General features: G+C 39.6%; 2 protein-coding genes across 3 annotated transcripts; both read right to left on the reverse strand.

Annotated features, from left to right (window-relative positions):
* Positions 1–4,848: 4,848 nt before the first annotated feature.
* Positions 4,849–7,327, reverse strand: msrb1b (methionine sulfoxide reductase B1b). Of its 2 annotated transcripts, XM_058621309.1 has the most exons (4): positions 7,184–7,327; positions 6,112–6,254; positions 5,647–5,764; positions 4,849–5,509 (listed from the first exon to the last, which is right to left on the reverse strand). In XM_058621309.1, the coding sequence occupies exons 1-4, from the start codon at positions 7,236–7,238 to the stop codon at positions 5,505–5,507; spliced, it is 321 nt and encodes a 106-aa protein (XP_058477292.1). In that variant the 5' UTR covers positions 7,239–7,327; the 3' UTR covers positions 4,849–5,504. The 2 variants fall into 2 exon arrangements, with proteins under 2 accessions (XP_058477292.1, XP_058477290.1); XM_058621307.1 differs by lacking the exon at positions 4,849–5,509 and having other exon boundaries at positions 5,633–5,764.
* A 710-nt stretch (positions 7,328–8,037) lies between these two features.
* On the reverse strand, positions 8,038–9,416 carry neurl2 (neuralized E3 ubiquitin protein ligase 2). The gene is made up of 3 exons (XM_058621383.1): positions 9,291–9,416; positions 8,443–9,201; positions 8,038–8,230 (listed from the first exon to the last, which is right to left on the reverse strand). Exons 2-3 carry the CDS (start codon positions 9,170–9,172, stop codon positions 8,115–8,117), a joined length of 846 nt encoding a protein of 281 aa, XP_058477366.1. The 5' UTR covers positions 9,173–9,201; positions 9,291–9,416; the 3' UTR covers positions 8,038–8,114.
* Between the last annotated feature and the right edge of the window lie 4,913 nt (positions 9,417–14,329).

Here is a 14,329-nt window from a genome sequence, read left to right on the forward strand (position 1 = left end):
AAAACAAAAAAACTTCACTTTCCAGCTGAAAAGGGGCAAAAAGAGAGGAGAAAATATACTTAAGATATCATAGACCTCATAAAATCCACATTTCAAAACATTTAAGGTTTAGATCCAGTAAAGTAAAGGTGAGTGTGTCGTACTGTCAGACAGGAAATCACAAATGATGCAGGTGAGATAAAGCCTGCAGTGTTTAGCAGTTGCCCCTATGAGAGGAAGCATTTCTCTGTCAGTGTTTCAACGGCTACGTTAAAAAACTGTTCCAAAACTCCAACACAACGTCTCACTGTCCCAAAACAAAACTATTATCAGTGAGTGCATGCGTGTCTAATGTTTGTGTTTGTGTTGGCACGTCGTGACGCTCTAATATGCCTTAATAACCGTGATGTCATCCACCTGTGTTTTGGCTCCGGGGGCCGGCGATGACTGATGGAACAATTTGGCATAATGGTCTTATCAGATCTGGAGCTCATGTGAGCTGAAACCTCGTGAAATCACAAACCATGAATGTGAAAAGTTTATACTCTGTTGTTTATCCACATTTGGGGAAAATGGTTCAACAGAGGTTTTTTACCACTAACCTGCTCTAAGACAATATTTACTGAGTCTGGAAAATTGTTTGTTTTGTGTACAGAAACATTTTTCTTTCATGGAAATGCACTGAAATGGTTTATTTTACTCTTTAAATCGTTTTTTTTGGTGTGCAATTTCCCCCTAAACTGTTCGAATTTAACCCTCTCCCCAGTGGTCAGTCAATTCTGACCAATGTTACAACTGTCTTAAGGAAAAGTCAAGCGTCAAGACCTCATGATATCATCCACATTGAGTATTTGAATGAATTAAACTGCTGTCACATCTTCAAAAATGACTGAATGGGTAAGACAATGTTACAATATTGGGATTAGGATTAAGAGGCCAAGGTACTCAGCTAGAAAAAGGTGAACCGACACCTTAGGTTAGTGGGGAGTAACTTCCTCATGTGGGAGGATCCGTCGTGATCTGGAAACTCCAAAAAATGAACTCTCAATTTACCAGTCACTCTACGCTCCAATCCTGATCTTTGGTCTCAAACTGTGGGTCGTGACAGAAAGAACAAGATTGCAGATACAAGTGGCCGGATTGAGTTTTCTTCGCAGCATGTCTGGGCTCAACCTAACGCTGTGTTTCCATCATGGTGCAGTTCGGTTTGGAATGGTTAAGCCCTGGGTCAGGGAGTGTTTCGACTGAAAAAGGTACCATTTTTGGTAGGCAGGGTGTGGGCTGTGTCCAGTGGCTCGACCACACTGTACCATTTTACCCTGGTACCCCAAGGGAAGGGTACCAAAGAATGGAACAATTGGGGCTGGTTATTTTGGTAACCCAAAGAAAGGTACTGTACTGTACTGAACAGAATTGTTCCACTTGGTGGAAACACGGCTGAAGAGATAGGGGGAGGAGTTTAGACATTGGTGAGAGGCTTAGCATCCAGCCAATTGAGATGCTGTGGGCATCTAGTCAGGATGCCTCCTGGACGTATCCCTGGGGAGGTGTTTTGGGTATGTCCAACCGGAAAGAGACCCCGGGGCAGACCGAGGACATTCCGGGGAGATTATATCTCTACACTGGCCCGGGAACGCCTCTGTGTCCCAACAAGAGAGCTGGATGAGACTACTGGCTCCGCCACCCGGGCCCGAATCAGCGGTAGAAAACATCGATGACATTCACATGTGATGATTTAGGTTTTGTGCTAAAATAAGAGCAGTAGAACACGGCAGTCAAAAATAAGACGAAGTAGCTGTCGTCTGCATCCACTTTTCCTTTTATGATATCATGTAATTATTCCACTCTCTCCTGCCTGTATGGAGATTTCCTTCCACTGACTCAAACATTAACCTCTTGCTCTAAATCATCACAGGTTAATACCAGTGTAACAATGTAGCATCTGCTCTTTGAGGATATTAACCATTAACCTACAGCTCTGTCTGCCCTGAAAACACATTATTTTACAGCGACCTTTTTCATTTTGTCAGCGTGAACTCCAGATTTCGTGAGAATGAGAATCACAAGCGGACGTCGTCAGAGATGAGAAGATAAGCGTCTGCTGGTGCATCTGTCTCGCCATTGTTGAGCCGGAAACGATGGGAGGAAGTCGTGGTTTGAAGTGATCAAACCAGTTTGGTAGTGGATCTATTTGTGGATCAGACACTTTACACAAACAGAGAGAACCTGTCAACTGCTCGTAATCTTTGTTTTTACATCAACACAAGATGGGAAGAAATGTTGTAAACACAACAGAGCAATTTGATCCTCATTAGATGACAATTACAATGTTGTGATGAGTGAAGTCAAGCAAAGGGTGAATAGAAGTGATTTATATATCTATATATATATATATATATTTATATATATATATACATGTATAAAAACCTACAACAATGCACTAAACCAAACAAGAGGAATCCTCTGTCTGTGTTGACATGAAACCACTTCCTGTGTGCAGCGTGAGAAGGTAATTGGGCCGACGTGCAGAACTGATCCGTACCAAAAAAAAAAACTTTTTTAAAAATGCGGTAAAAACGTGGCAGATATTTTGCTAAAAGAGCCACCAGTGTGTGCAGTGCCAACTTTGGTCTTGTTTGGATAAGAAATGCAAGAGATATCGGTAGAAACACGACGGATATATCACTAAAACAGCCGCTTCTGCTCCCTCAAAAAACAGGGTACAGTGCACTAGTGAAAAAGAAAGTGACAGCAACAGTACAAACAGATTTTTCTGTCATAACAGACCTCGTGTGTTATGTAATAACGCAGCAAACACACTCTCCTGAGCCTGTTTTTGCTTGGGAGCGTCTCCTTTTCAGCGCGATTGGCAGAGCATTACACAACACAAGCCCCTGCCAAGGTTGTGGGTTTGATCGCCGGCAGGACCACCTCTGTTTAAAAAAATGCACGCACGCACTCACTCACAGTACAGTAAGAAAGTCTGGGTTAAGAACAACCACTAAATGAACTGTGCTATGTTGTAAAAAGAATAAACTTCTGAGCGAAAGAGGAAACTTACTCAGCCAGAACAGCCTGGACAAGGTCGGGCCTGAACCCCGTGTGGATACCTTTGGCAGTGCAGCAGCGGCAGTGAAGTTTGATGGTTGTGGATTTGGTGCAGCAGGATATAAACTGCTGACGCTGCGAGGTCAGCGACATCTGCCAGTGTTGTGATGACCTTCAGTAATTGTACGCCGTGAGATGTGATGTTTGGAGAGAAAATAGGCTTCAAACTTTACTTGTTTGTGGTGGAGACCAATAAAAAAAAAGTTTTAGTTTCTCTGTGTGTGTGTGCTTGTATTTGTTACCTCTTCAGGACCAGTAGTCCTCATGGAGACCTAATTTTTTGACATGGTAATATCTGCTTATGGTTGTGCGCTATGGCCCCAGGGTCATGTTTGTCCCTCACTGCCTCTGTGAGAGTGTGTGTGTGTGTGTGTGTGTGTGTAGGAATTCTGTGTGTGCATAAAGGAAGTGACCCGGAGATGCATGTGACAACATGAAGTGGAATGAGTCTTAATTAACAGTGGAAGTTTTGTCAAATCAAGAGTATGCAACTGCGTTTTAGGACATTTTCTTAACACTTGTCGGGACCAGTTGTCCTCATGGAGACCAAAACCAGATTCTAATGAGGCAGAACCTTATTTCTGAGGAGCTGGTTAAGTTCATGGCTAAGTATAGGCTGTCCAAGTGAATGGAAATCAATGCGTCTTAAAATTGATAGAAATACTAGAATTTGTGCACATGTTTTACCTCTAGAGTCCACGTGTTGTTAAATTCAGATTGGAATTGTGGTTAGATTAAGGCAGGATTTCTCATTCCTGATCCTGGTGACCCACTGCCCTGCCCTGTTTTTTTTTTTACTGCTGCAACACACCTGATACTCATGGTCAGCTCATCAGCAAGCACTGCAGAAGCCTGATAATGACTCATGTGAATCAGGTGTGTTGCAGCAGGGAAACATCGCTGGGGACCTAAAATAGGTAACACACTCACACAATGGGGACCTGTCCTCTTTATGGGGACAAAAAAAAAGTCCCCATGTGAAGCCATGTTGTACGGTTAGGATGAGGTTAGGGTTAGGTCAGTAGTAGTTAAGGTTAAGATTAGTCTCCTGAAAATGAATGAAAAGTCAATGTCCTCTGAAGTTATGGAAAAACCACACTGTGTGTGTGTGTGTGTGTGTGTGTGTGTGTACTTCCTTCATAATAATAGCCCTCAGTCCCTGACCAGGTGGTCAGGCTGCTCCTTTAAACCTCAGGCTCCCACAGACTGAGACCCTGTCAACTACTGGAGCTTCCATGACTGTTACTCTATCATAAATGTCATAACTAATGCAAGAAAACATGTTATGAATGTAGTTTGTTTTCACATCAAGCAAAGTTTGCACAGATCAGACACCATCAGACTGTTTACAGTAGACTTTCTATGTGTGGTGTTATATTGTAAGAGTCACAGCATCATCTTGTGGTACATTTAGGAATTACATCTAAAAGTCTAAAAAGGTTGGTTTTCGTACAAAACACACTGGTGAAACTAAATAAGTATAATATACAATATACATTTTAAATATTGTGGTATTTTTATATTCTGAAATAATGATAATTTGGCACACTCTTATTTTGAAATAAAAAAAGTGTGAACATTTACATTCTTCATCATTTACAACAACATTTTAATTTATAATTTGAAGGTAAAAAAAAAAACAGGCAGTAAAATAAAAATAAACAAGCATTACGTGTTACAATATTTACCCCAAAAAAGGTAACATAAAGTACAGTAAATAAAGAAAATTGGAAAATAAATAAATTAACACAAGCACACAAGTATCAAACTATAATTTATTGTTTGTACCTTGATCAATACCGTTACAATGACAGATAAATCAAACACATTTTGTTTTAAGACATGAGAAAAATGTGAGTCATATTTTGCATTTTGCCGTTCAAGTAAATAAGTGGTACATAGTATGTAACACAACAATCTGTATATGTTTGACAAACTAAACTGATACAAAAATATCAGGCTAATGTGGATTTTATCAGTGCATAGATTAAGCTTTATTTACCTTTCAGAAATAAACATTACGTTAATTATACAGATAATATAATGTTCATTTGGAGGGTTTGGAGGGAAGAAATGTGTGATTAATGGAAACTTTTGCAGAACTTAATTTCTTATTCCAGTGACATGCACCTATCCTGATGAACACAGTGTTATTATTAATAACAATAATAATGATAATAATCATGGAGTTAAACATGAGGTAGTGAAGTAAATGCAGTGATTTCTGTTCCCAGTGTCAGAGGCCGGTCAAAGATTCTTCAGTGGACAGGACGTCCCACTTGGGTCTTTTCTCCATGTCCCTTCACACGCTGAGCCGACCTCTGGACCGAGCAGCAGATACAGTACAGCAGCAGCAGGGAGTGGAAGCTCAAACCTGAATACATCAAGTATTTTTTCTCTCTCTTTACTGTTTGTATTTAACCTGTGATAGAAAGAGAAGTGAAACACTTATTAACATCCATCCAGTACAGTCAAATTTAATTAAAATCAAAATTTCAAAACTGTTGTGAAACTGCAGTTAAGTCCCAGAATGCTTCACTTCACGTCATGTCTTCTTACCTTTACTGGGGACAAACTTGAGAGAGTGACTGAATATTCAAAAGCGTGAGACTCCGTCCTCAGGGCCGTCGTTCACAAACTCGTGGCCCAGGCCGTTTCCACATTTCCCACACAGAACCTGAAAAATAAGTATTCATTCATTTCCAATCGACTCAGAGCAGTGATTCCCACAGTGTGGGTCACGCCCCCCTATTGTGCCATGACGTTACTCCAGGTGGACCATGAAAGGTCATTACATTTAAATAAATACATGTTTTTAATTGTCAACATTTTAGGTAATTAATAAGTGTTATATAGCTGTAAATGTGCATGTATGATTGATTTTAATAAGATCATGTGTAAGGAACTAAAACTATCACTCCAGGTCGTGTGGGTTATAAAATACACAAAGCAATAATTCATTCAGTATTGACTGGTGATCAGGATTGATAAATGTGAACTTTACAATGTCACAAGATCCCTGACCTTGTAGGCGGTGAGAGTCTCCATCATCTTGGTGACGCTGTCCTCTCTGATGGTGTCCGTGAATGCTGGCCACGGAGACGAGTGGGCGAACTTGGAGCGACTGGAGAACAGAGGGTGGTTACACTTGGAGCACACGTACATACCTGCAGGAGAGGACATGTGTTTGTTTTTTTAATGTGGAACTTTAAACAAATCTCTTCTGGAGCTAACTCCATCTCTATGCCTGATTTAGAAAAATGCCAAGAAGTGGGCTGAGAGCTGAGCATAGCATGCTTGATCATCTATTACTTTGTTAACTGTTGATCAGCGAGTCAGGCCAAGGCATAATGGAACAAAAATATATTTTAACATATTAAAGAAATGTAAGTATCTTTAAATATAATTACATGTATAAGATAAGAAGTTAGCATTGTCACAGCAGCAAAGACAGTAAAGATGAAGATTATAAATAATAAATGTGCATTGCCACATAATGTGAAAGTACAAAGATATTAACTATAAAAAGTTAAAAAGAATGTATATTATAGACATTTACCACAAATACGGCTTAAGTTTTTTGCTGTTATTTGCTTTTATTTTGTAGTTGCTCATTTAGTGCACATGTCTGTATTAAGTTTAAAAAAAACAATGAAATTAAACTGGTTTACTTGTTTAATTCAAGTTTAGTATCACCATACTCAGGGCTTCACTTTGAATATAAAAATGCAAATGGCTCAGGCCCTTTTGTGCCCTCTGATTTAAAAACAACAGCAAGGCTTGATGTAAATAACACAACTATAATTAAGGCAATATCAAATATGAGTGAGATAAAATTTAGTCTAAAAACATTTTTTACTTTTCTTACACTTATACACACCACTCGCACTAGTACTACTATAACAGCAATAATAATAGTAATAAAAATGATAGGTTAATAATTTTTGACCTATCAACAAAATGTGATATTGCTATTTCTGTGGAGAATGTCTCTTCACCTGGGAAATATTCAGATTGTATATTATGAAAGAGAACTACAGTTGGTTGCATAATCCAGACTACAGTCATGTTACATCACATGTCTCCTCCTGCTCACCTGGCTTAAAGTGATCCTTGTACACTTCACCGCCAAAGAACTGGCAGAAAGACATGTTGTGTTTCTGCTCTTCGAAAACAGAAATAATCCGGTTTCTCCTTTCAGCAGTAGCAGGACGTCTGTTTTTCTCTTCCTCTTGAGTGTATGACGTATTATTCTTCTTCTTCCTGCCTGGGGATTTACTCCAGACCAGACTCCGCCCACTGCTGTTATCTAGATTACCACTAGAGGGCAGTGTCTGGCAACAAAAGGCACCAGCTGTGTGGCAGTAGTATTGATACAGAGGAACAATAATGTGCTGGGATTCAAAGACAATGCAGTATCACACATGTAAGATCCTATATATAGGTTGTATTAACGTGTTACTAAAAGAACAATAGATCTGAAATAGAAAGATTCTAATCTGTAAATATACAAACATTCACTATCTGTCATAATCTTTACAGTGTTCAACCATGATGGCAACAACAGCAACAAATAACATAATACCATGTTTTTGCCAAACAATGAGGTCATGGAGATAAATAAGATTACACTAGAACAGCAGAGCTGGAAACATATGTGCTAATTTATTTGGCGACTGATCTCTGACGTAGTCTCTGGGAAAGACTGAGCTCGAGCATGCATCTAAAATGACAGCTATAGAATATTTGGGATTTAGTAGAGTGATTTGGTGAGGACATTTGAGTATTCAGTGGGACGTTAGCCTCCAGTGCTAAGTGAATGCTATCTGTAGAGTTATTTCCAACAAGCAAACATTGATGGAAAATGAACAGTCCCAACAGTTTGTAATTGTCTTGTCAAATGATATCAGTTTTTGTCAATGTAGAGCAAATAAGACGAGCAGAATCTCCAAAAAATATTGCATTTTATTTGTAGAAACTGAGTGGAGAGGAAATAATATTTCTGTCCATTTCCAGGTCTTCGTCCTTCACTCATACTTGCAGTAGTGCTTGAGCGCCTCAGGCAGCTCCAGCCAGTCAATGGCCATCCTGTGGACAATGTGCTTCTGGATGGCTTTCCTACACAACGTCTGCAGGGATGAGACTGAAGCAGCAGAACATGAATGGGAAAGAGAGACAAGTGGGTAAGTAAAACAAAAGTATTGACAGGAAATTACCAAAGTAGACCATGACCACTGAGCTAATGCTGCTGTATGTCCACAACACACCCAAAAAACAACAACAAAAACATTGACAAAGACAGTGAGACCAGAGACATAATCCATCATTGACAATAAGAATCAGTGTGACACTCACATCCATACTCCACCTGGACGATTCGAACACACTTGGTGGCGGCAAAGACGTCCAGCACAGCATAGAGAGGCTGGATGGTGGAGATGCCCTTTGCAGAAGCTCCCATGTCCTCCCCGTTGATGACAATGTGCATGTCTGCCACGTCCTTCCCCTTAGGCACATACAGGACACCTATCCTGCTGCGTCTGGCTGTGGGAGGCAGCACGTTGGTCTTGTACAGGTCGTCCAAAATGTGACTGAAGCGTCCGGGTCGGCTCCTTCCGACCAATTTGTCTCTGGGGATACGTATATTTTCAATGTGCAAGTGAGAGTCAGTAAAGAAAGTCTTTGGAGCCGTGTTGATGTGTCCTTCTTCAGCCTCCCCTCGTCCAAGCCTCAGTCCTCCCTCCTGGACTTCGGGCTCCTCTGTGATCTTGTTGTGGTTGCGGGTGATTGCAAAAACCCAGCTGTCCCCGAGGTCCATGAGGTCTGGGATGGAGTACTCAGGTACTACCTCTAAGCTCATGGGATCGTTGGCGGTCAGGCCAATGCGCAGGTGACCACACCAGCCCAGCTCCTTATCCTCGATTTCTATGAGAAATATCTCCCCAGGCTTCAGAGGGTATTTGCTGAAACACACCCCGTTGGCGAAGCTCTCCACCCGGGTGGCCTGCGTCCCTGACTGGTCCAGCCTCACGTTGGTACCGTGGATGGGGTGGAATTCCATAAACTGGTCAGGAAAAGGGTCCATTTTTTCGGGCACGGATTCAAACAGTTGTTCTGGTGAAGTGAAAAGAAAAGACTATGTACGAGAAATTCACAGTTGAGGACTTAAAAAAGCACACGCAACAACATGGAGTCAGACTTACGGTAATGTTACGGAAAATCAAGCGATCATGTTGTCATTTCTGACTTTCTGTCCCACACGCACTCATTGTGTGGTCGCAAAAACTTGAGCAGACTCGACAAGAGGCCTGCTCTGCCTATCTGCTGCTCACTCACGGAAGCTTCTGGTACTGGGCTATTTTTGAACAGCTGCACGTGTCAACAGATGGTAAGGTATCTGTGAGTGTGTGTGTGTGTGGTGGGGTGTTTGTGTGTTTGTACTTCCATCTCTGTGAGGACCAGTGTCAGGATGGGTCAAATCGGGACTAGTTCTACAAAAGTCACTGAATCAGTGGAAACTGGACTTGTAGTTTTCTTGAGGACGTTTCTATTCTTATCCAAAATTCTTCTTCAGTTCTTTCTCAAGATTTCACAGAGGTAAAATAATTCCTCTTGGATGAGAGGTGAAATCTACAATTCAATGACTTTTGGACCCTCTTAGATTGGTCTAGAGGTTTTTCAGACTAGGCATTAACATCTAGCCTGGGTGAACCCGACTGATTCTGCCTGCAATTTCCTTGCAAAACTAAAGCTGATAGAGTCCCCAAAGCTCTAGAACAGTCTCCCATCCTACACCATGTCTCTTTCTATTGATAAATGAACTTTATGACATGATCTATCTAGTCTAATCTTTTCAATTTTCGCTTTTAATTCTGATGGTGTCTGATCTGTTACTTGCACTTGTCTTATGTTCTGTCTTGTTCTGTCCTATTTTGACATAGGAGTCGTAGTGTCAGATTTCAAGAAAACATTCCAGTCCAGAGATAGGGATTTTTTTGGGGAATTTGATACATTTTTTGTGGCATCAAAAGATTCTTACCAAAATTGAATGGGAACACGTGGGTGATCACCTACCAATTCCAAAAATGTTCACATTGATTTGTCAAAAACTGAACACAGGAAGTTGCTAATGGATGAACAAACTTACAGATTAACCCACATTCTCCTACTATAAAATACTCATTAAGAAACTACTGGCAAATTACTTGACTCCTGGTGTTATACATGTGTTACACTAGTTGCACCCATTGGGACGAGTTGTTTGAATTTATTTGATTTAAACAAATGTTAGACACTGAGATTCAGGTTAGAACCAAGCTTAAGAGACCAATGAATACATTATAACAATGAGAGTCGTTATGAAAATAGAAATACAAGCAGGGGGTGGGCGTTCTGCACATGTCAGCACTCTCTCTCTCTCTCTCTCTCTCTCTCTCTCTCTCTCTCTCACACACACACACACACACACACACAGTGGTTAATGGTTGACGGTTAAGCCCCCTGGGTCAAAGCACTCATTTAATTTCACAATACCATGTGCTGCATAATTATCATAATACCATATGCTGGAGATATATTTAAAACGCCAGCCTTTTCATAACTTTACTCCAAATATAGACCATATGCAAATACAACCTAGGCTCTTATGTAAGATAGCAATTTAAAGTCATATACCAGCTCCAATATATACATATATATGAAGACTACTGTATGTCTTTATAATATTGGAATTATAGAACAATAATAATAATGTGAATAATCATTATATCTAAAGAGGTGAAGTCATTTGGACTTTACAACAAGACTAACTGACAAATAATAATAACAACATACTCTGCATGGTAATAAATTATAGTAAATGGCAATTCTAATGATACATATAGAATATGGTAAAGTAAATGAAATAATACATATTTTGACACATTTGGACTTCCATACACTCTTTTTTCTGTCTTAAAGAAAACTATATATTTATACACATACAGTATATATATATATATACACACACATATAGTATATATATCTTTTTTTTGTGGTCATCCAAAGTCTCCTCCAGTAGATGGCACCGTGACCACCTATCTGGCCTATTCCCAGAGCCAGCTGTGATTGCATCAGCATAATTCTTAGTAAAGTATACTTGGCATAAACCGTCAATGGTGCATCTTTTTGTAATTTGTGAGCGTATTATAAAACATCCATGTGTGTCCAAAATCAGTAATTGTCTTATGGTTATTTGTCTTGTTTTTTCAAATGAACCCAATGTCCAAAAAAGCAGTAAAAAAGGAGAGAAACTAGTTTAATCTTCAATATCACATTTTATTATTTATATACAACTACAACAGCATGAATGTTTCTGCTGCTGTATGGTTCTATGGTTGTGTGGTTCTATGGTTGTGTGGTTATATGGTTGTAAGGTTGTATGGTTCTGTGGTTGTATGATTATATGATTGTAAGGTTGTGTGGTTGTGTGGTTCTATAGTTGTGTGGTTGTATGATTATGTGGTTGTGTGGTTGTATGGTTCTGTGGTTGTATGGTTGTATGGTTGTGTGGTTGTATGGTTGTGTGGTTCTATGGTTCTATGGTTGTATGATTATATGATTGTAAAGTTGTGTGGTTCTATGGTTGTGTGGCTGTATGGTTCTATGGTTGTGTGGTTGTATGGTTCTATGGTTGTATGATTATATAGTTGTGTGGTTGTATGGTTCTGTGGTTGTATGGTTATATGATTGTAAGGTTGTGTGGTTCTATAGTTCTGTGGTTGTATGATTATATGGTTGTATGGTTGTAAGGTTGTGTGGTTGTATGGTTGTAAGGTTGTGTGGTTGTATGGTTCTGTTGCATCAGACAAAAAAAGATAAAAAAAACAAAAAAAAAAATTGCGAGCCACAGTGATGTTTCCACTGGATTTGCTCTGCATGCTGAGTCCAGCTGTTTCCTCACAAAACACTGACTGTGATGCCTTCAGGGTTCTGTTTCTGCAAAACACGAGAGACACAGAAGCAGAGACTAGAGAAGGAGCATCAGTGGGTAAATTCTTACCAAAATGTAATGGGGAAAATACCAGTAATACCCACATATATATCTGGACAAATGCTTTTGTTGTTGGAGAAAAATTAAAAATAACACATTTCATCCTTACCTACTTCTTGGGTAAAACAATTATTGCATTGTTAATTCACCTGCTACAGTGTGAGGAAAATGCAGCAAAATGTACAATGATTAACCTAAAGTATTTTATAGACTAAATGAAAAGACAAAAAAATCTTTTCAAATTATCATAAAATAATTGTCACAACAAAAATTGTCAAAATCAAAATTATTTCCCAATTTCCCATTGGAAATCATGACATGAGGGGCGTTCATGTGCATTTTGTGCATTGGGAACTCGTATTTACCATTACCATACAATTACCATAATTCCTCTGTACAACACCACAATGTATTTGAAATTAAATATTGAGGAGACTGAACACAACAATCGCTTAAACCATAAACATTTTTACACATTATTGTCGATTTTCAGGGGCTCCCCAAAAAGAAAAAAATTGTGCAAATGACTAAAAAGCCAGGTGTGTTTCATGGGCAGGTGTGGCCCGTTACCTCGTTAATCCCTGTCAGAACAAGAAGATTAAGTTCTGCAGCTGACTGCAAGTGTTGAATTTGTGTTTGGTGACACTTTTTTTTTAACAGAAATGTTCAATGTGAGGTCCAAAGAGTTGTCAGTGCCAGAGAAGAAGGCCCTCAGGCGACTGAGGAAACTAAATAAACCTATAGATTTAGGTGTGGACGAATCAACCAATTTGGTATGTTCTTAAAAAAAAGGAATCCACCGGTGAAATCAGAACCACCAAAAGACCTGGAACCAAAATAAGACAAGACAAGTCAAGTCTTCAGTGAAGAAAAACCCTTTTACAACATCCAGCCAAGTCAAGAACACACTTGAGGAGCTACTGTAACTGTCGAAGTCTACAATGTACGTAAGTGATCACCTTACAGGAAATTCCTGACAGAAGGACGATGAAAACAGAAAACCTCCTTGGCGGAGGTAACAATTAACAGATAATAAAGTGGGAATAATTCTGGGTTAATTCGCTGCACAGTGGTCACATGACTTCTATCACAGCAAGACCCGTGAGCTTGTCCTCGTCAGTCAGTGATGGATGGAGGTTATCTTCGCTCACCTCAGCTGCAGCCCTGCGCCGCTCTGCTCTCTTCTTCATGTTGTCATTTCTGGGGCTTCCAGTGAGTCGAATGTAGGCCAAGATGGAGGGAGAGAGAAAGAGAAAAAAAGAGAAGAAGGGGAATTTATTTATCTTACTCTTTCTTATGAAAGAGATATGAGGTTATAGTTTCTTTTCTGTTAGCCCGTGAGCAACATAACTTAAAAATGTAAGGAATGATTTTGATGGAATCTTCTGAGGATGTTAGCAGAGATTGGTGTGTGTGTGGAGCCCAAGTGGCAACCAGTCGTGATGTCACCAGTCGTGGGAATTTGGGATTTTGAAACCTTGAGTTTTACCAATTTGGCCATTTGACAGTTTTGCAACCAGAAGTTCAGGAAGTTCTCCTATTAGATGATACCAACTGTCAATCACACTGGTGCGCACTCATATGTGTCGTACTTTATTATTTAGCTTCACCTAAATGGAAACATAACAAATTTTGTACAAATTTAATATCATGTTCTGTTGAAGAAGAGGGAAAAAAAGACCATTAACTCTTCAAGGGAAATCTTTACTGAAGTTCATTTTCCCATAGACTTCCATTCAAACTGAGCTCTTTTTGTGACCAGTGGAGTCGCCCCCTTGTGGCTATTCATTATGCTCTGCTTCTTATTTGGCTTTAGGATAAACCTGGAAGACTATGTTTATTTAAATCAAGGTCTATGGCGTAGCCTGATTTTTGGGGGTATGACGCAGCTACATGCTTTACAACGCCCCCTGCTGTCCAGAACTAGACAAGTCTTGTACTTGCTTCTAGAAAGAAATCAGGTTTTGTTGCATAATTGTGCAGACCTGTATTGAGATTGGTTTTGAAAGTCTGGAGACCTGTAATTCAAACCACACTCGACGGTGGTTTTAAATGTGATTAAAGTCCGATATTGTTGTTAAAGTAAGTCAATGCAGGGTTTGCTCTCGGATTCCACCAACAGTTGTAAAACAGTATTGTCTGTTACAATTGTTGTAAATGTCAACAAACCAGCTACATCAGCCCATGTTATAACTTTTTTTTTTACAAATA

The sequence above is a fragment of the Solea solea genome, chromosome 21, assembly GCF_958295425.1.
Source record: "Solea solea chromosome 21, fSolSol10.1, whole genome shotgun sequence".
Taxonomy (NCBI): domain Eukaryota; kingdom Metazoa; phylum Chordata; class Actinopteri; order Pleuronectiformes; family Soleidae; genus Solea; species Solea solea.

Excerpts from the sequence above, each read along its gene's own strand:
- neurl2 (XM_058621383.1), bottom strand. The coding sequence starts at position 9,172 with ATGGACCCTTTTCCTGACCAGTTTATGGAATTCCACCCCATCCACGGT. Across the intron at positions 8,231-8,442 it reads CGTCCAGGTGGAGTATGGAT|TCTCATCCCTGCAGACGTTG; the intron begins GTGAGTGTCACA and ends CTGCTGCTTCAG.